Source organism: Saccoglossus kowalevskii, chromosome 11 (assembly GCF_978046115.1).
Source record: "Saccoglossus kowalevskii chromosome 11, keSacKowa6.1, whole genome shotgun sequence".
Lineage (NCBI taxonomy): Eukaryota > Metazoa > Hemichordata > Enteropneusta > Harrimaniidae > Saccoglossus > Saccoglossus kowalevskii.
In genome coordinates this window covers 19,938,361-19,960,325 of record NC_140651.1, presented here as the reverse complement: position 1 = coordinate 19,960,325, position 21,965 = coordinate 19,938,361, and the positions used below count along the sequence as shown (strand labels likewise).

Here is a 21,965-nt window from a genome sequence, read left to right as displayed (position 1 = left end):
ACAATTATATCTGTGAAACCATGTAGAATCTCATTGTCACATGCATCATAATACACGCCTATGTTTATTTGCAAAAATATCATGCAAACATGGTATTAAATGTTCATAATCAAAATAATAAAAACTATAAAAATAAGAAATGTACATTGATCTTTTAATGAATAACCTGGTCGAAAATAAAATTCACGAAAATTCAATCACAACAGCTTGTACAACCGATAACGACTATGGGTGTGAATAAACTTTAAAAAACCTGAAAGTTGAATATTTTCAAAAATACGATGTTAGTCACTTGTTACACGTTATTGTTTGACCTACGCCTCGTTCTCATTAAATTGTGTCTTAATCTCCTTTCATGAAACATTGTTAGAAAGAGTGCCATTTTTAAATACCATAACAATTAAATACCATGACACACGCCTATTTTACAGTCTTCAGATAACAAATTCTTTCAGAAACAACATGGTCACATGACCAGTAATTTGAATATCCAATTTGACATATTATGCATCTAGTAATAAATTGTGATTAGATAAAAGACAACAGACTTGCAGCTATCTTGTTCTTTGAACATATCACTTTATCATCGACTTGAATGATATTACAACGAGACCGTGTCATTAACATGCTTTGTTAAAATTAACAAATCGGCTGCTGTAAGCCTCCACGGAATGACGAAATTATGGAAAAAAGGCATCACCAGTTCTAATTCGAGAGACTGGGAACATCCGGGACTTTTGTTGTGTTTTGTCTACTATTTTGTATACCCCCGTATTTATACTGGTACCTAAAAATAACAGCTTTCATTTGGGAGTATATAGAGGCAGCACATGCCATTTCACCATATCAAAGCCTACCAGACCAATACTCTACTACATCCAAATTCACCTGTAAGTTATCTTTCCCATACATTCTTCTCCTTATATAGAGACTTGTTTTAGTCAAGGAGCTGAAGTAGCCGAGAAAATTAGTTTTGTATAACATGTCATTGCATGCCTGACACCACGGTCTGTTCGTTAGATTTCTCTGTGGTATTTTTTAGATACCATATAAAGTGCTTTCGTGGCACTGTGACAAAACCGGTGATTACAATTACGACTTTATAGTACAAAATAACAAAAACGCAGCGAAAATATCACTGAACTGTTTGTTGAATAACTGTACACAATTTGTCGGTTAGCATGTGTTTTATGGCATTATTTAATAATAATGTTCATGAATACTATATAGTGATCGTGATTTCAAAAATGTTGTGCCATTATGTGAAACCGTTTTTTACTGTGAGGGTTGATACTTGCCAATTCGTGTCAAGCTGTGATATTTTAATAATACGTCAGTCAGTTAAACAAGTATGGCATGAAAATAATGACTATGCTCATTCCATAGACACCATTGTCAGTACACTGACCAATCACGTTTAAACGTCATGCATACGCACATCACACATATCCAAATGGGGTTTCCGGAATGTGTTATGCCTATATCACTGTCTCTGGATAGTTATTATGTAGACCTAGATTTATGACTTCTAGTATTTTCATCTGTGTATCATCAGTTACTTTCACATTACCTTTGCTGTTTTTACATGTGACACAGTCGTTTATTTAACATCAATGTTAGAATTTCTAACTTGGTAATAACAATTTCGCACATGGTACAATTACACTAACTAATAATATTGCTGGTGACAGTGTATTGGAGAAGAAATCGAATCGCTAAGATAATCGGTAATACAAAAGCCATCAGTTGACGTAAATGAAAATGGTGTTATTGCATGATTGATGATCAGCGCATCAAAGCTATTTGAATCGCCAGAATATCTGATTGATAATATTGGTACCCTGAAAACAATTGCTTTTATAGACAAATGAATTCAGAAATATGTTAATAATATTCTATAACGAAATCTGCACACAATTAATACTTTATCTTGAATTGTAAGTGAAAGCATCTGAATGAGATTTCGTAACGTGTTCATATCGTCTATGAATAATAACTTTAATGTTTTGCGTGAAAATACTGTGACAGGAGAGTGCGTTTTTATATGAATATTCGGCCATATGATGGCACGGTTCATCACTACCGGGCAGGTCAATTCGACAATTCGAAATGGGAACATTGAATGACAGTTTTACTTTTCCCATGCACAATATTAATTAATAGTTGCCATAGTGACTAAAGTGCAATGGTGAAATGAACAAACTAATCCACAAGCGAAATGTGTGTAACCAGTGGCAGGGGTCGGTTAACTGCACTTCGTGGCTAATGGCAGTAAAACAATTAAATGTAGCTACCCTATACTCTCCATGTTATTTATTTTTTGTATTTTGTTGTGTCCCAACGATTTTTAGTAACCTTTAGTAAATTTACGTTTTCAGATTTGATCAGTGAAATTGTAGTCGCTGCCAAGTTTTGAAAGATTCTGCCGACTCCTGGTGATTTATCATATATCAAACTCAGGTTGTTCGGATTAAAATTTAAATGTCACACTTGATCTATGTTAACCATAGCCAACGCTATGCTCAATTTGTTTATCCTGAGTCAATTATATAGCGCTAACTTTGTTTCAACATGGGTGTATTTTCTTGGTTATAATTTAATCAATAGACATGTATATGCAGTGATTAAACGTATGTTTTCATGATGGCCCACCCTTTGATTAGAGAACCTATTATAATGTTGGAGCTGTTTAACATAAAAAATGGAATAAAATAAATTAGTTGTGCGATACGCCATCTTATTGATGTTAGCTTTCCCTTTCGGTGAAAGTTTTGGCACTTTCATTTTCCATTTATTCGTAGCCAAATACACGGAAACGTTTTACGGCGTCTTGTGGAAACTAATTTTTGAATCTAGCGACATCTTTCAACACTTCCTTTTATGCTAACCATTCACAAATTATAAATATGCGCAAAGGAGAGTATTTTCTGTACTAATATGGGCGAACGAGACTACACCACATTATTATACATCTGTCATGTAACGCCATTAGTTACAGCATGCCGTAATTTTGCAGTATTTTACGGGGTATTTTCATCATACGATATTAGGAAATGAGTGATATTTTGAGGTATCCTCGTAGTAACCTCATAGTATAGGAACATGTTTACTGTTTTATAACATCAAAGTTTGATCGCCACCTACGTCGGTTTATATCAACGACTGCACTGGTGAACTCTACGAGCTGTTGTTATCAAACCTAATGTGGGTACACTGCATGTTGATTGCAGGTAACTCATGTATCGACGTATTGATATCATGCTACCGACCCTTACCTTACCTTACCGGCACTATGGAAAAAACTAAACCTGACACAACCGAGATGTATGTATGAATGTATTTATGTATGATACGTTCACGCCGCAGACATTGTTAAAGGCCAAACAGCTATTATTGCCGACTTTGCTCAGTTGGATATATATTTGTAATATACAGGGTTAGTTGAGGCGTTGTTATTCGAATCGCGATTAAAATATTCTATCTAAATGACTTTATATACAGTTACGACGAGTAAATGAGGCATATGCTTACAACTCCGTCGCTCAGCGACAGTAAAGGTCAAAACTATTGAGTGCCTGAAATAGGTCACATGTTTTATCTTTGTCTCTTTTTCCGCGTCGCAACAATGACTGACCTGCTGTGTACCCGAACTATCAAATCGGATAGACAAATACCATGGGAATTTATCTAAGTATCTCCGTTGACGACTCGCGTGAGTTGTGCACACACATTAATTAATATCACGATATATTATTTGTCACTTTGTCACATAGATAAAATAACACCATTCATCGTGTTTGCACGAACTATTGATTAGTATAAATTGATAAGTATGCCGCACTTCTGTAGTGCTATACCTATTTTAATGAATCAACAAAACCTAATTTCGCAACACGCACAACATGAACCCGACATATTTGTATTGCTTACATTGTGCTGTATTGTCAACAGAAAAACAACAATGGATGCTGGTGGAAGACACGCTGGACGTTATGGTCTAGTCATCGTAATTGGCAGTCATTTCACGCAAATGTTAAATGACGGAGCGTTTGCGTCGATGAGTGTGTTCTTGGTTGCATTCTTGGCATATTTCGATACACGTACAGGGGCTGCAGCTGGTATTTTATCATGTCGTGAAGCTTTCGGTATGATTCCCGGTAATTGCAAAATATTCTTGTACTACGTTTGTCATTTAATAAAACGTTTCACTTCTATTTCCATCAACGAATAATATTATTTCAATTTTATTAAGCTTCACATTCAAACTAATAACAATATATTCGTTTTTTTTCTCCCGCCAAGCTCCATTTATCGGCGTTTTGAATAAGAAATATGGAAGTAAACCATTGGTTGTATTGGGAGGACTGCTTTCCAGTGTTGGTCTGTTTTCGAGCTCGTTTGTAAATAACTTGGCGTTGTTGTATGTAACTTTTGGCGTGATGGAAGGTAAATTACCTTACATATATATCGGGATTGTTTTCGAAAAATAGTACCCCGTGTGCCACAGTGTAAGCCATGCTTATTGCTATTGAGAAGGGCACCAACATAACTCGCACTGGTCAGGGGGGTTATTTCACTGCTAGAATGGGGTAGAGAAGACAATAGTACAAAAAATAAAATACACATACACCCAGATATTAAAGCGCAGTAGTCGTCGCGCTGCGCATGTGCGAGATATATAGGTCTCATATAAACAAAGATGGCGATTTTGACTGTTGCGCAGATCAACCAGTACGAACTGACACGTTTCCATGCTTTAACTAGGTAATTGTCATGTGATTGGAAGGTATCGAATGAGTTACCAGCGGTAATCAGTGCAAGTCGCGCCCAGGACAAAGCGTGATTTCCATTTGAAAAGCGCATTGGATTGTAGGTAAATCAATATTTATCAAATCAAATGTCGAACATGCGCAGCGCGACAACTACCGTGCTTTAAGTTAAAGCTCCTGGCTTTAATACCTCTTAAAATATTTACAAGAAACAAAACACAGAGTAATACAACGAATAAATTTACCAAAATAGGGGATTGCCTAGAGAAGTGTGCATTGGTGATAACTAACAGTTCTAGGATGTTGAAAATTGATGACAGTCAATGGCTTCTGCAACACAATGACAAAAAAATACAGGAGTTTTGCTTGCAGAGAATCACTGTTATCCTGGAGGGCATCGCTGATAGCAAGAGATCGCAAAGAAGCTCAAACGAGTCTCACAGAATGATGATTGAATCCTGTATCACTTGTCTCACAATATCGCAGCAGCAACACACAGTATTTAGTTGAAATAGTGGACCACAACTGTCCTCAGTCGAGCTTATTCAGGGGCATGATTGGCCAGATTCAGGTACATCACCTGGGTTTCCACATGAGCCAATCAGAATGTGTACTTGCTAGCAGTTGTCGCAATTCAGTAGATCGTAAACATCATTTGTTATGTAAATCACAAGCACTCATTGTAGATTCCAATTGTCCTTCCAGAGATGTAAACATCCTTTGTTATGTAAATCAGAAGTACACCTGGTAGATTCCAATTGTCCTTCTAGACTTGTAGACAAGTATGGCCTGCCAATCACCTTTGTGACATTTATCACACGGCAATGCACACCGATTCTTCCCATGATTCCATGCACACTTTTATTTGCAGGGTTTTAGGCAATATGAAAAACATTGAGTAAAGGATGCTGACATACATATAAATAAAACAAGTCAAATTGGTGTATTGTTATTACGTATATAAAATTAAATAATTTACTCTAAAAATTGATTGGAAGTTTCGACATGCAAGTCAGGACAAATCAAAAGAAAAATTACAATCACCCTGCAGTCGTTATGTATGTAAATTATATATTTTGACAAAATACTAACAGATACTTGTACATTTAAAAGGTGGGAGGCAGAGTCTAACGTACATATTACACCAAATCATAATTCTATGAGAGATGTGGCACAAGGGATTTAAATATACATTTTCACAAGATAAAGCTTAACAATAGAAATCCACAATACACTAGTACAATATCTAAAAATATACAGCGGCACATAATTCATTTCTATTTTACGTGTGCTGATAACTTTCTGTTTTCAGGTCATGGCAGTGGTCTAATTTATGGTCCAAGTATTGTGATTGTTGGTCAGCATATTCAAAAACGACATGCACTTGCTAACGGGATAAGTTATGCTGGAGTTGCTCTCGGGATGATTGTTTTCCCACCGATATATCAACTTTTAATAGATGAATATGGCTGGAGAGGATCACTCATGATATTATCCGCGATTCACATGAATATTGTTGTCTGTGGAATGTTAATGAGATCACCACCAAAGATTGACAACATGGGTCCTAAAAATGAAGGCTTTACATCTGAAGACGTTCATATCGAGACTGACAACATGTGTTCTCAACAAAAACAATTACCGATCACTCCTCAGCAGCGAAAACAATCAGGAATTGGCATAAAGCAATCACGAATTTACAATGTGCTCAGCATGAACATCTTCTGCCAAAACTCAACTTTTTGTGTTCTGTGCATATCAGTGTTTTTCATGGGCATTGCACATCTATTAACTCTTGCCCATTATGTCAACAATGCCGTTACTATGGGCATTCCGAAAATGAATGCATCAATACTGATGTCAATGATCGGTATTAGTTCTCTTGTTGGAAGATTTACACATGGATTGATTGTAGATTTGAAATATTTCACCCCTATGTCAGTTTATGTGTTCAGTACAACAGTGGCGGGAACTGTGTTGATGCTTCTTCCAATCACGAAAGGAAACTATATTTATATGGCAATTATCAGCTTATTGTTTGGATTTTGTAGTGGTACATACTTTGCCCTCGCTGCCGTATGTGTGAAACAATCCGTGGGTGTCGATAATTTACCAAAAGCCTTTGGGTGGTTTGTGTTATTCCTTGGTACTGGAAATATATTAGGTCCTTATCTTGGAGGTATGTGTAAAGTAAATGTATTCTTCCATGTTGTGTTTGTAAACATATTTCAAGAATATTTACTGAAAGACACATTTTATATGTTACCACACAAATACATACATATGCATGTACATGTATTTGTGTGCATTTGTATTTATACATATATATATATATATATATATATATATATATATATATATATATATATATATATATATATATATATATATATACATACGTGGACAGAGAAATTAAGACACGACTACATGAGTAAAGTTCACTCTACAGTACTGTTTCGTAAGGTACATGGAGTACCTCACTCATCAGGAGTTAAGACTTTATTAAATAAACCACCGAAACAGACTACGTTATAAGCGCTACAGATTTGCATAACAATGGAGTGTGTTTACGATATTAAAACTAGTTGTTGCATAGCAACGATTTGGCTCTGTGTCTACAGGAAGAATAAAGCTCATTTCTTTTATTTAAACTACAGTAATGTGGTTGGAAAATTATAATATATTTCTCTCTAATACATAAGTTGCAACGTTTGCTTGAAGTATTGTATGGTGCAGCACGCGATAACACTCTCCATTTGATGTCGTAATCGATGTTATTGTCTTTTAATGACCAAGCGTATTTACTGAGCTCTGTTGCGTTTCTCAATGATTGGTTGCGTAGCGATGTTGTGTGGTTTCTGTACCGGGTTTTAAATTCATTTCCTCTTAGTCCCACATATGTTTCACACTTGTTGTTGTCTTGCCGTCTGATATTAGCTTGGTAAACCAAGGCCGATTGTAAACAATTTCCGTCTAAGGGGCATTCAGATTTCTTACGGCAGTTACATAATCTGTTGATCTCGGTACTGGGTGTATTGGTGTTGGCCGCTGTAAGCTGTTGTTTGTTTTGATTGCAGATTATTTGCTTCACGTTATTCGTACAACTGTAGCTCAATTTGATGGTGTTACGGCTGAAAATTTTCCTGAGTTTGTTTCCCTGTTGGAAACACTTATCAACCAGGGTGAGGAATCTTCTCCCGACGCTGTTAGTGACATTTTTACTGAAGGGAGGGTTAAACCAGAGGATGTTGTTACGAGGTCTGTTTGTTCTTCTTCTTTCCGTGGGGGGTTCGAATTTGAGGTGATAATCATATCCACTTTGATTTAGAGCTGTCTGGTAAGGTGGCGCGGCTAGATCAAAGTGTTTTTCGTCTGATGAAAGATATGACAATCGTTTGTTGATTCCTGCTGGTATATTCTTTGTGATGGAGGGTGGGTGGTTGCTCTCTCTATGTACGTATAGTGGGTGGCTGTTGGGTTTAATATATGGATTGTAAGAGCTGTCAGTGAGGTTGAATGTGACGTCCAGGAAGTTGACAGTATTTTTATTAGCTTCGATTGTGACTTTCAGACCGTGTAGTTTGAAAATACGACAGATGGCTTTTTTTATTCTTTCAGTTTCTTTGGGTGTGTTGTCTATATATATATATATATAAATAGTATATGTAACATACATGTGTAGTAGTATATTCATTAAAATTAACATTAACCATTAAATTTAAGGCTGCTAGCTTGTAGAAACATACACTTCGCCACTCAAGTCGTTTACAACGGACCTTACTTTATTTACCATTCTGCATATCACATTTATTAAAAACAATAACCACCTTTATTAATACTAAACCGACGCGCACTATTTGTACATTTAAAATGCAAAATACACTCAACTATACATAAAAAAAAACAATTCATTGACAAAACATTTAGCCACAAGTTGGAAACACGTTCATTCAGTTTATGCATCGAGAATAGTATATGTGCATTTAACTACGCTTTTTTTATTTATGTCAGTTCTTCAAGACTTCTTTTGCTTTAATTCTCACCGATTGGCATTTACCATTAGAATAATTCCGTTTTCTCATTTCCCAGGATTGATGTTCGACATTACATACAGCTACAATGTTTCATTTCTGGTTGCTGGTGGAAGTCTAATATTATCAGGAAGTATAATAAGTGTTAAACTAATCTATGAAAGATGCAAAGCAAGAAGACACAGAAATAATATTGTTTAGACATGTACTACCGTAGCAGAGATTCAAACACAAGATTTAACTGCACTTTTATCGCTATTGAAGATGTTCTATTGTGACGTAACTCTCGCCCATCATGCATTCATTTTCTGTTACATACATATCCAAAATAATTTGTTTTACATTCTTTTTTGTTGAAAATGTTGTATCTTGGATACATGTACATAACAGTTTCACAATCGGGTTGAAGATGGCTGGCATTGGCCATTCTACTAAATATCTTTCACATATGTTCCGTTTTCAATGACATTAAGCATATGTGTCATAGATGAATACATTACTGTTGATTGCTGGTCATCTGGCTTGCAATGAATTATTTTATGATTTGATCAAAGACGAGATTGTAATAAATGTTCTTAATCAAAAACATAAAAATAATAAAAACAGTTAATGAAAAAATAATGTGCATAGATCATATAATATAACATGAGTGAGTCTTATCGTAAAGAAATTAATTCTTTTCCTCATAGCATATCGTACAACATATTATGACTGTGGGTGTGTGTAAACTTTAACTGACACTGATATATATATCTCCAAAGATACAATGTATGTTAACCACACGTTGATGTTATGTTTCGTTCCCATTAAATTTTACCATGAAAACATTGTTAGAAAGAGTGTCATTTGGTAACACCATAATAATTAAGTTGACACACGCTTATGATACTGCACTTAAGTTTGGATACAAAAAATACGCAAATATGTGAAATATTAATCTATTATTCACTCTCGAGTACTGATCACACACAATAATTTTCATAACATTCAGAAACAAATTACCTGGAAGACACAGAAATACATATAAGAGATGTATTACCGGGGAAAAGATTCAAACACAAGATTGAAATACACTTTTATTACAATTAAAGATGTTCTATTGTGACGTCACTCACGTGCAATATGCATTCAATTTATGTTAATTTCTGTGCCTTTAATAAACTGTTTTGTGTAAACAAGCTTCGAAGCATGACAGTATATTGGGGTCAATGTATGGATGTTTTTTTATTTTGTGATATGCCGCCGATGCATATTGTTCACAGATGTGATGGTTAGTGGAAAAGTAAATTTGGTACTTACATTAAACATGTGAGGATGTCCAAGACTATTGTTTACAATCGAATCAAAGATGGAAGACTAGTAGCCATATTTGTCTGTTAGTATTTTCGTCATGTTTTTCAGGTTTTTTGTTCAAATTTGATACATATAGTTTATTGGGAATTATTTTGCAATTAGCTATATTGTTTTTTTAAATGTATTGTTGACATCCCCAAATTATACATATACATGAATGACAGTTTCAAAATCTGGCAGCCATATTTTTAATACCACCATGTCTTTTTCACTCATGTTCAATTTCTATTGATATTTGGCGTACGTGTCATAAAAAAATTCACGACTAATCATTTGATCGACTGCCATATGGCTTGTCATATTTTTGTTTTATATAATTTGATCAAAGATAGTGTTCAGTCTCGTTGTTACATGCATCATAATACATGCCTATGCTTATTTGTAGAAATATCATGCACAAATTGTATTAAATCTTCATAATCAAAATAATAAAACAAAAATAAAAAAAATGTACATAGATTGTTACACGTGCTTATTTGACCTACGCTTCGTTCTCATTAAATTGTGTCTCAATCGCCTGTCATGAAACACTGTTAGAAAGAGTGCAATTTTTAAATAACATAACAAATTAAGGTTACACACGCCTTTGATACTGACTTCACACAACAAATTCATTAAAAAAAACATATCCAATTCCGATCGACATATTATGCATCTAGTAACACTTGTCTATAACACTTCAGTTTGTGTTTAGATAAAAGACAACAGACTTGCAGCTATCTTGTTCTTTCAACATATTACTTTAAATCTTCGACTTGAATAATATTTCATCTAATTGCAACGGTACTGTGTCATTAACATTCCTTGTTTAATTAAATTAACAAATCGGTTGCTGAAAGCCTCCACGGGATGACAAATATATAGAAAAAAGCATCAATAGTTCTAATTCGAGAGACTAGGAACATCCGGGACTTTTGTTGTGGTTTACCATTTCGCATACCCCCGTATTTCTACTGGTACCTAAAAACAACAATATTGGGAGTACATAGTGGCAGCAGACACCATTTCACCATATCAAAGCCTACCAGACCAAAACTCAACCACATCCAAATTAACCTGTAAGTTACCTTTCCCATACATTCTTCTCATTATTTAGAGAGTTGTTTTAGTCGAAGAGATGAAGTAGCCTAGAAAATCAGTTTTGTACAACATGGCATTGCATGTCTGACACCACAGTCTGTTCGTTCGATTTCTCTGTGATATTCATAGATACCATATAATGTGCTTGTGTGGTACTGTGACAAAACCGGTCAAACACTGGTGATTACAATGGCGAATTTATAGTAGAAAATAACAAAAACGCTGAGAAAATATCACCGAACTGTCTATTGAGTAACTGTGTATACAATTTGTCGATTAGCATGTGTTTTATGGCATTATGTAATAATATTGTTAATGAATACTATACAGTGATCGTGATTTCAAAAATGTTGTGCCATTGTGTGGAACCGTTTTTTACAATGAGGATTGATACGTGTCAATTCGTGTCAAGCTGTGCATGGACTAGTCACGTTTGAGCTTCATGCAAACGCACATCTGAATGTGTTATGCCCATTATTACTTATGGTAGTTTGATCTTAATATCATCTCTCACTTTTACATTACCCATAGAAGGTACTAACTGAAGGAGTCACGACGCATCTCAAATGGCCACTTAAGCCTCTTAACTGGCCTATTTCCTTTTGTTTCAATCCAAGTTAATCCTGATAAGGATTATTGTCTAGCTTATCTTTGATGTCGATGATAGTTTTCGATTGCTTACACAAGTCACGTATTAGCGGAATATGATATAATCTCACCGATTTTTAACGTGACCATAAAATATATGCGCATTATGATACTAAGGTCATTACATATGCGCACTCCATTTGTTTAGATGTGAAAAGTCAAAATACGCATTTCACAACCGGGAATTCAACAGATAAACGTTTGATTTCATATGCTTTCATTATTAGCAATTGTAACAAGAACAAAATTTCCAGCGTGTACAACAAAAATCCTTAAGGACTCCTAAAAATATTATCGAAGAAAAAGTGTCTAGCCATGCCCTTCTTTCGGTACTATCTTTTCTGGTTGTGTTCGCCGATGCCCGGTGGTCGAAAATTGCAAACAGTTTCGGGCGTCAAACCAACGCGCTGACGATGGTACCATTAAATAGTGCAATCGTTATTGTCACATGCAATCATTGATTGCGTCTCATCACCATTACAAATACAAAAAGATTTACGATAGTTCATCAGTTCTTCTTCAATCGATGTTATATCTGCCAATTTTTCATTCCAATTCGCCAAGATTTCCGGAAACAACAACATTCCAACTATACGTCATTTTCAATCTTGTGCATGCGCAGTTCGCCTATTACTACCGAACATGCTCCGAATATTACCGAATGCTTTGTGAACAAATATTGACAAACCTCCGTTAGAAACGTCCGAGCATTACCTGACACTTACTCACACAAAATTCGTCTCTTGCCTTCTTTACGGCGTCGACTAGTCTAGATTACTTCACAACACGATATAAAGTTGTTGTCTACAATGTGTGAAGTTCATCTTCTGAAGTGAAGCTGAATCGGGTAGATTCCCTTGGTGACCAAGATTTCCATGGTCTTTCAGTCTGCATTCTCCAAGGTATGTCTGATTACTACGGTCTGCTGTTGCTGCTACTACTCTGGCACCAATCGACTCCATTTTCAATAAGATCCTAGTTTGGGTTATATATTTATTTCATTTTTTAAAATATGTATATAATTATTTATAAATTTTAATATTTTATTATTTGCGAGAAATTGTTTGTGTTTGTAATAAAGAAATCGATGCTAAAAATAAATCAAAGATTACAAAAAACATTTTTTTTATTTCCAGCACAAATACTATACTGTCGCTGAAAGTTGAAAAAAGCATATATTCATTATGAATACATGTGGATTCAGCGTTGATTAAAATATTGATGATTTGGATTTACCATTTATTCCTTGTCATTTAGATAATAGTGCACCAAGAGTAATATTGTAACGCGTTCATGGTGGGGTATGTTTTGCCATTAGCCGTACACCCAGTAACAAAACTGATACTTAACACCGTGAATACCAATTTTGAATTACTGATGATTAAAAGAGACTATGTTGATCGGATTCAAAGTGATTGACATTGTATGTCATTCTAGTGCAACATTGCGGGTAGGACTTGGCAGATCAGATATGTCATATATATTGGGATACATAGGCATTTGCATTTGTTTCGTAATCTAATGCATAAATGGAAGCCATTTTTGTGGTGAAATTGAATAAAAATCATGCCTTTCTGCCGATCTCATTTACATCGCATCCTATTACACACATGTATTTGCATTTCTTTAGAGAGTAAATTTTAGAAGACATATAAATATAAATATACATGACTTTGATTGGAAACAAAATGTAATTTTAACGAATGATATTCTTCTCAATACCTCTGACAATAACTTGGATTGAATAATTCATATGACACATCATGTTGCATATCCACACTTGTGTTCATTTAACGATCCAATCAAGATGGTCGACCGAGGGTTACTTAGTGCCACAAATGAATATCCTGCTTTTATGAAAATGAAAAAACTTCTTTTAAAACAATGATCATCATTGGACCTGTCAATAATATGCTGTTGTATGATTATACAATATACAATAATTTTAAAATGACTAATTCGTAACAAAGAAGGGAGAGAGGCCATACTTCTTTTCTAAAGACAGGGGTTCATACATCATACATACATCATAGCTATTATAATGTGTGCATTGACCAAATGAACAAGTGGACAGAAGATTTATACTGAATATATTTTGCGTAAGTTGTACTCACACTGGCCGTTCATTCTGTGTTTAGCTACAGTGATTCATCTAGGTTTATGATTTCTTGTTTTCAAATCAGTGACATGGGAAATTTTTGTTTAATGTAAGATGTGTACAGATAATTATTTTTTTTGGGATAGTATTAAGCATTGCACACAACTCTGATCTAAGAATTGGACTAAATAATAAAAATCATGGTAATGGGTTTCTAGTTATTTTGAAAATAACATTCGTATTTTAGAGCATGGGACATGTCAACCATATGAAACTTCATTCACAGTTGCACAGTTCATACAATGATGCATAATGATATCAGAGTAAATACCTTATTTATCCAAGTGTCTTCTGAATTAAGAAACACCGCTTAAAATAGGCTAAAGCGGTTATGAGAGATTGCCACAATAACAAATTATGATAGATTCAGTGATTGGACCTAATGCCCACTAGAGGCCCGAGTGTATTCCATGAGTTGAAACAATCCCTACAATGCAGCAAAAACATATCATTAGACGAAGAATTATTACATGTTGTATAAGACCTCAAAATGTTTCCCCTTCTGCATATTGCCATTGGTTAACAAATGTATTGCACTTTGCAAAATATGTAAATTAGTTAAATACATTTGAAAAACAATTTATTGTGCAATATTGACGATTCGTTGAATATATGTGGATTTTAATAGTATAACCAGTAGACCACATAAGTTTGATTTGAATCGATTCAAGTCAAAGTCGGTCTGTTAGTATTTTTTTTCTTTTAAAAATATGTTTATGTATCTGATTTCAATTTAGACGCAATATAGGATACAAATCTATGTATTTTCTTGGAATAACGGACATCCCGACGTTGATTTTTAATCTTCAATGAAATCATTACCATTAAATTACGTCCTTCTGACAATTTGAAAAACCATTCAATGCCTTGTGAATATTGATTATGTTCACATAATCTATTCACTGCTTCATCACTTGACAAACATGGGTACACATAGGTTTATTTAAGTGGCGCACTTATGCATTGATATAACTATTTAATACTATAATTCCACAAAACCAAAAATTAACACACACATACATACATACAATTACATTTTTGTATCACTTCTGCATCTCCTGTTGTTTACATTGTATCTTGAACAGGGAAACTACAATGAATGCTGAAGGAAAACACACTGGACGTTATGGCCTAGTTATCGTAATTAGCAGTCATTTCACGCAAATGTTAAATGATGGAGCGTCGTTGAGCGTGTTCCTAGTTGCATTTTTGGCATACTTCGATATACATACAGGAACTACAGCTGGTATAATATCATGTCGCGAAGCTATGGCCATCATTCCTGGTAATTGTAAACCATTGTTGTACCTGCATTGTTATTAATGTTTTTTTCATCGACAATCTGCATTATTCAATAGCCTCACATTCAAACTAATATAAATATACTCACTTTTTATTCCGCCAAGCTCCATTTATTGGCGTTTTGAGTAAGAAATATGGAAGTAAACCATTGGTTCTATTGGGAGGACTGCTTTGCAGTATTGGTCTGTTTGCTAGTTCGTTTGTAAATAACTTGGCGTTGTTGTATTTAACTTTTGGTGTGATGGAAGGTAAGTATATCTGTAGCAAGGGTGTCAAGTAACACAGGATGTGTAAAAGTGTTAAACTATAACTATAACTATGAATTGATATATTTGTCTAGAGTATTTTTGAAATTGACATAAAAATAGACATCTAAATGTAAAAAAATAGCCAATTAATCGATGACTTATCAAACAATTATACATAATATATATAATGACAAGAATCTATTTATATATATATTATTTTAAAAGATTCCTCTCAATGGTAAATAGCGTCATCACTCAACAATAATTGGAATGAGTGTTTGGTCAAAAGTTCGAAGACACCGCCATATCAAATATTGATTTGAACTATGCCATTTCAAGCTGCAGGGTGTCTAAACAATGACTCAACCAATAGTAAACACATCTTCCACCGACCACAAAAATTGTAGCCATAATTGAACAACCAAGAAAGTAACGAATATCACGCTGCATCCTGGAAACAACGAGATAGCACAATACAACCAGTCATTACAAACATGACATCGCCCATCCATCCCAATACACCCTACGTCATTAATGGTTCCTATACTCATTTGCATCTATGTACAACAAGCTTAGCCAATAGATTCACCTGACTCATCAAACTTTTGACCAACCACTCCTTCTAATTATTGTGTGTAATTATTGACTAATGAGAGGAATTTTTCAAAAAAATGAAACAGACTCATGACTTATGACACAAACTGCACCCCATAGTTACTAGCTCAGGTGGGAAGTAATAAGTAAATTTTAAAATTACATTCAATATGACAGACTTCATGATTGATTTAAAACGTTATAAAAGTCAAATCGGCGCATACGCAAAGTATAGGAACTATTCTTAAAACAAAATAAATAGGCCTTTATATGCAATTCAATTTCTGATGTGCTGATATGTTTCTGTTTTCAGGTCTTGGTAATAGTCTAATATTTGGGCCAAGTATTGTGATTGTTGGACAGCATATAAAAAAGCGACATGCACTTGCTAACGGGATAAGTTATGCTGGAGCTGCTCTCGGGATGATTATTTTTCCCCCGATATATCAACTTTTGATTGAGAAATATGGCTGGAGAGGAGCACTCATGATTGTATCCGCTATAAACATGAACATTGTTGTCTGTGGAATGTTGATGAGATCACCACCAAAAGTTGATAACATGGGTCCTAACAATGAAGGCTCCATATCTGAAAACGTACATATCGAGACTGACAACATGTGTTCACAACAAAAACAATTACCAATCATTTCACAGAATCGAAAACTAGGAACTTTCATAAAGCAATCACAATTTTACAATGTGCTCGGCTTGAACCTCTTCTACCAAAACACAACTTTTTGCGTGCTGTGCATATCAGTGATTTTCATGGGGATTGGACATCTATTAAGTCTTGTCCATTATGTAAACAACGCCGTTTTTATGGGTATTCCGAAAATGAATGCATCAATATTGATGTCTATGATCGGCATTAGTTCTCTTGTTGGAAGATGTACACATGGATTTTTTGCGAATTTAAGGTATTTTTCTCCTATGTCAATTTATGTGTTCAGCACAATAGTGGCAGGAACTGTGTTGATGCTTCTTCCACTCACAAAAGGAAACTATCATTATATGGCAATTATCAGCTTATTGTTTGGATTATGCAATGGAACTTACTTTCCCCTTGCTGCTGTATGTTTGAAACAAGCCGTGGGTGTCGATAGTTTTCCAAAAGCCTTTGGCTGGTTTCTGTTATGTCTTGGTAGTGGAACAATTTTTGGTCCTTATCTTGGAGGTATGTGTAAAATAATTTAATTCTTACAGGTCGTGTGTTTTTCAACATATTTCTATAACATTTACTGATAGACATGTGTTACCACAACAATACAATAGTATATGTAACATACAAGTGCAGTTGTACCTTCACTTAAGATATAGGAAAATAAACTTTACAAACTTTTGATAATTCGACAATATTAGTTATAAAAAAGGGCCGTTGGCTATTGGCCAATAACAGTAAATGCTGCGAGCAACTAGAAACATAGACTGAAATGATTTAGAACGGAGACCACGTTATATACAATTGTGCGCATCACATTTATAACAAAAAAGCAATAAGCACGTTTATCAATCATTAACCAAGCACAGTATGTGTATATTTAAAATACAGAATGCATACAACAATGCATTAAAAAGCCTGACAAAAAGTTTAGCGACAAGTTTATGCACCAGAAAAAGTCTACATGTTATATTTATGTCAGTCCTGTCAGTTGACAATTGTCATCATAATATATTTTTTTAATTCTGTTTCCTCATTTCCCAGGTTTGATTTTCGACATTACCTACAATTATGATGTTGCATTTCTGGTTGCGGGTGGATGTCTATTATCATCAGGGAGTATCTTGGGCGTTAAACTATTTTATGAAAGAATTAAAGCAAGAAGAAACACAAATAATACATATAGGACATGTACTACCCATGAAGTGATTCAAACACAAGATTGAGCTACAATTTATCACAGTTGGAGATAATCTATTGTGACGTCACGCTCGGGCAATACTTATTAAATTTCTGCTCATTTCACTACGTTCAATGATATGTCATGTGTAATCAAGTTGAGAATGCTTTGATGAATGGAAACATTAGGGTCAATGTATGAATGATTTGTTACACTGTGACATGCTAATAGAATGTTCTCAGGTGTGATGTTTGGTGGTAAATACTTTGTCAGCTCTCTTACATTATGCAAGTTAAGATACATATCCGGTTTACAATTAGCAAGCAAACAGAAACGTTTGGATTCAATAAAATATAAACCAACAGCCAGAACAATTATTTCAATTTAATAACCGCAAACCGCAACCGCAACTGTCTCATCAGACGTACATGCTTATCAGTTTCTCATATGTCGCAACATCCAATTTTGAACTTTCCTCTACTTTTGATTGAAACGTCGCCTTCAAGTAAATGTTGTCTCATGACATTCACCACAATTGAATCAAAACTGAACTAAAAAAAGTTCCATTTCTAAATCGACATTATACCAAAATATACTGCATGCACTGATGTTGAATTAAAACGTAGTACAACTATACATTACTAAAAACAAGTCCAATGGTTTTTCAATTACAGCCTAAATATATTTATATGAAAAATTGATAATAATAATCTGGGCACATTTTAAGTGGGAAACAGGCGATAGCGTTCGTTAAGGATACTCTTCCGAAAAACAAATACTCATTCTATGTATTTCAAACAATATGAATATTCTTTGTATACGATACGCTATAAGTACGCACGGTTGTCGCAATATAATACTTTGTTCATGATTGACCGAGGAATTATCTGTAAATCGTTATTCAGCATTCTCCATGCATGCCTCTATGAGTAATCATTGTCCATACCCTGGCTTTCTGAAACTGGAATGACCTGGTACTCCGTCTCCCGTTCAGAAGTGTTCTTCAACTTCCATTTCTAACAACCAAGTTTGGTAAATAATATACATCCTGCAATAATCATGCATAAGCTTGCCATTATAAATGCCACATTGTAGTTTGATGTCATATCATACAGCCACCCTAAAATAAGGTTATAACAAATATTTTTAAATTAACATTATGATTCATATCGATTCATTTCTTGAACAAATCAAACTTATCGCGTAGATGAGATAACGTATGCAAGTCCCAATAGTGATCATACATTGCAATATGAACATTCAACGGCACAAGTATTATGTAATCATGCCGAAACGATGATGACAATGACGATGATTAAAATACCACTGTAGAAATAAAACCTTTTGTACTAACAACGGTTAGTCTTTCAACATAAAATGTAATTTCAGTAAATTGGACATCGCGACTGCCATGAATTACGATTCATTCAAATGTCGTTATATATATATACCGGCAAAAAGGGCACCCATCATATTTCCGAAACCATTGAAGAGTACAAACCACCCAAGAGCGTTCGGCAGATGTTCAATACCTATACAGACTTTGAGAGTGACTGAAGACAAAGGCATAGCAACACCCATGCAGAATCCAAAGCCAGCAGCAACAGTGGCCAATATTGCATATGATCCATTGGATAAAGGCATACCAACAAAACACACACCAGCCCCGGATAGTGACACTGCCAACACTGTAGCAGGACAGAAGTATCCTAAATCGACAAACCATCCATGCAGAGATCTCCCCACAATACTTGTAATACCCATTATAGACATCAAGAATGCTGCATCGAACGTTTTGATATTTTCAGAAACAGCGTTTGGCACGAAATGAACTAATCCAATAATGTATGCAAATCCAATAAATAGTCCAACAGCACACATTACTTTAAGCCAGGCATTGCGTCGCAGCAATGTAATATTGAGGGTTTCTTGTAATATTCGTGTTTTTTGGGGTTTCGCCAGTTCCTGTTTTAACTCTACATTATTTTGCTCAATTGCAACAACACTATGTACCATGTCTTCATTGCTAGTTACCCTACACACTTCAGTGCTGTCTTCTGGGTCCGATGTAACGTGATTATCGGATGATTCCTTTAAAATTGGTGGCTTCATTAACATTCCAGAAACAATGCCATTCATGTAAATACCCGATATCACAATCAATGCTGACCGCCATCCATATGTTTCAATTAACATCTGATATAAAGGTGGTAGGGCCATCATTCCAATCCCAGCACCAGTGAATACCATCCCATTGGCCAAGGCATGACGTTTTGTGAAATACTGGCCCACGATTACGATAGTTGGGATATACATAAATGTGAGTGCCGCACCTAAAATAAAGTAAAAATATCTTTATACACCATACAATTGAAAAGTGATGTGAGAGTGTTAAGTTAACTGACAAAATTAACGTAATACTATCGCAGTGGTATAGCTATTGTAGTTATATGTAGAACTGTGACTTGCATGAACAAGAATACAGAAGAAATATGCCAAGTAGGATAAAACACATATGTTCATGCAATTTCAAATGCGTTAGAAACTTGCTATTACTTGGTAATCAGTAATAATGTTTGACGGAAATAGTTTACATAAAGCACACATTTTTTTTAATTAATTTTCATTACCTAGGATTAATCCATATGTAATATACACCCACTCCAAGCTGGTTGCAAATGAAGTCAAGATTATAGCAAAAGTTGCTATAATTCCTGCAGACACTACCATTGGACGGCAACCAAACCGCTTGGATAAACCACCAGCAAATGGTCCTATAAGTAATAGGAAGAACACACAACGTAACAGATCCATCCAAATAATAAAACACCGGGGAATGATGGTCTTAGTGCCGAATTTTATAAAACATTTTGGGCTTTGGTGGGACCCTGTGTGGTGAAAGCATTGAATTATGGGTATGAGGTGGGTAAATTATCAATTACACAAAGACAGGCAGTGATATCATTACTCCCTAAAGAAGGAAAGGACCTCAGATACATTAAAAATTGGCGCCCCATATCGCTGTTAAATTTGGATTATAAGATTGCGGCTAAATGTGTTGCCTTGAGAGTGGAGAAAGTATTACCCTCCCTTATTTCTGAACTTCAGTCTGCTTTTGTTAAAGGTAGATATATAGGTGACTGTGCACGTCTGATAGATGACCTTATGAACTACACAAAAGACAGGAATATACCTGGAATTTTATTTTGCATTGATTTTGAAAAGGCATTTGACTCTTTGGAATGGCAATACATTTTTGCTGTTCTAAAGAAATATAATTTTGGGGAGTCATTTATTAACTGGATTCATTGTTTCTACTCTGATATCTCAAGTTGTGTAATGAACAAAGGCTTTTCAACTGGGTATTTTAACATGAATCGAGGTGTAAGACAAGGTGACCCTTTATCTCATGCTTTGTTTATTTTAAGTTTGGAACCTTTACTAAATGCTATATCTGAAAATAATAAAATAAATGGTATTCAGATTGGTCCAAATCAAGTGAAATACACTGCTTATGCAGATGATCTCACCACTTTTGTTAGAGACTTGGCTTCTGCTACGGAACTATTTAGCAAATTGGACTGTTTTAGTACTGTATCTGGGCTGAGGGTAAATGCAGATAAAACGGAAGCAATGTGGATAGGTAGCTGGAGACATCGAAAAGACGAACCTTTAAAATTAAAATGGTGTTCAGATTGTGTTAAAATTGTCGGTATATATTTTTCATATAACGATGATCTTGCGACTTCAATGAATTGTGAAAAATATCTTGTGTCAGTTGGAAAGCTTTTAAAATTTTGGGTTTGTCGTAATTTATCTTTACTCGGTAAAATACAAGTTATTAGATCCTTAGCTATTTCCAAATTACTGTATACGTTTAACCTTATTTCCGTTCCTAAATCAGTATTAGTTAAACTCAACTCGATGTTTTATAATTTCCT

At 34.8% G+C, this 21,965-nt stretch overlaps 4 protein-coding genes across 4 annotated transcripts; 3 read left to right on the top strand and 1 right to left on the bottom strand.

Moving 5' to 3' along the window:
* Positions 1–811: 811 nt before the first annotated feature.
* On the top strand, positions 812–10,582 carry LOC144360995 (monocarboxylate transporter 12-like). Its single transcript, XM_085505001.1, has 5 exons — positions 812–890; positions 3,952–4,157; positions 4,303–4,446; positions 6,082–6,948; positions 8,859–10,582. The coding sequence occupies exons 2-5, from the start codon at positions 3,962–3,964 to the stop codon at positions 8,999–9,001; spliced, it is 1,350 nt and encodes a 449-aa protein (XP_085361127.1). The 5' UTR covers positions 812–890; positions 3,952–3,961; the 3' UTR covers positions 9,002–10,582.
* Positions 10,583–11,126: 544 nt separating this feature from the next.
* LOC146736272 (uncharacterized) lies at positions 11,127–15,551 on the top strand. Its single transcript, XM_085505248.1, has 4 exons — positions 11,127–11,211; positions 15,125–15,324; positions 15,446–15,492; positions 15,537–15,551. The coding sequence occupies exons 2-4, from the start codon at positions 15,135–15,137 to the stop codon at positions 15,549–15,551; spliced, it is 252 nt and encodes an 83-aa protein (XP_085361374.1). The 5' UTR covers positions 11,127–11,211; positions 15,125–15,134.
* On the top strand, positions 15,494–18,205 carry LOC144360989 (monocarboxylate transporter 12-like). Its single transcript, XM_078013344.2, has 3 exons — positions 15,494–15,589; positions 16,497–17,360; positions 17,889–18,205. Exons 1-3 carry the CDS (start codon positions 15,583–15,585, stop codon positions 18,068–18,070), a joined length of 1,053 nt encoding a protein of 350 aa, XP_077869470.2. The 5' UTR covers positions 15,494–15,582; the 3' UTR covers positions 18,071–18,205.
* Positions 18,206–19,461: 1,256 nt separating this feature from the next.
* On the bottom strand, positions 19,462–21,278 carry LOC144360990 (monocarboxylate transporter 12-like). Its single transcript, XM_085505247.1, has 3 exons — positions 21,218–21,278; positions 20,655–20,798; positions 19,462–20,357 (listed from the first exon to the last, which is right to left on the bottom strand). Exons 1-3 carry the CDS (start codon positions 21,276–21,278, stop codon positions 19,462–19,464), a joined length of 1,101 nt encoding a protein of 366 aa, XP_085361373.1.
* Positions 21,279–21,965: the final 687 nt, after the last annotated feature.

Excerpts from the sequence above, each read along its gene's own strand:
- LOC144360995 (XM_085505001.1), top strand. The coding sequence starts at position 3,962 with ATGGATGCTGGTGGAAGACACGCTGGACGTTATGGTCTAGTCATCGTA. Across the intron at positions 4,158-4,302 it reads AGCTTTCGGTATGATTCCCG|CTCCATTTATCGGCGTTTTG; the intron begins GTAATTGCAAAA and ends TCTCCCGCCAAG. Across the intron at positions 6,949-8,858 it reads ATTAGGTCCTTATCTTGGAG|GATTGATGTTCGACATTACA; the intron begins GTATGTGTAAAG and ends CTCATTTCCCAG.
- LOC146736272 (XM_085505248.1), top strand. The coding sequence starts at position 15,135 with ATGAATGCTGAAGGAAAACACACTGGACGTTATGGCCTAGTTATCGTA. Across the intron at positions 15,325-15,445 it reads AGCTATGGCCATCATTCCTG|CTCCATTTATTGGCGTTTTG; the intron begins GTAATTGTAAAC and ends TATTCCGCCAAG.
- LOC144360989 (XM_078013344.2), top strand. Across the intron at positions 17,361-17,888 it reads TTTTGGTCCTTATCTTGGAG|GTTTGATTTTCGACATTACC; the intron begins GTATGTGTAAAA and ends CTCATTTCCCAG.
- LOC144360990 (XM_085505247.1), bottom strand. The coding sequence starts at position 21,278 with ATGTATTGCCATTCCAAAGAGTCAAATGCCTTTTCAAAATCAATGCAA. Across the intron at positions 20,799-21,217 it reads AATGCAAAATAAAATTCCAG|GACCATTTGCTGGTGGTTTA; the intron begins GTATATTCCTGT and ends TATTACTTATAG. Across the intron at positions 20,358-20,654 it reads TACATATGGATTAATCCTAG|GTGCGGCACTCACATTTATG; the intron begins GTAATGAAAATT and ends ACTTTATTTTAG.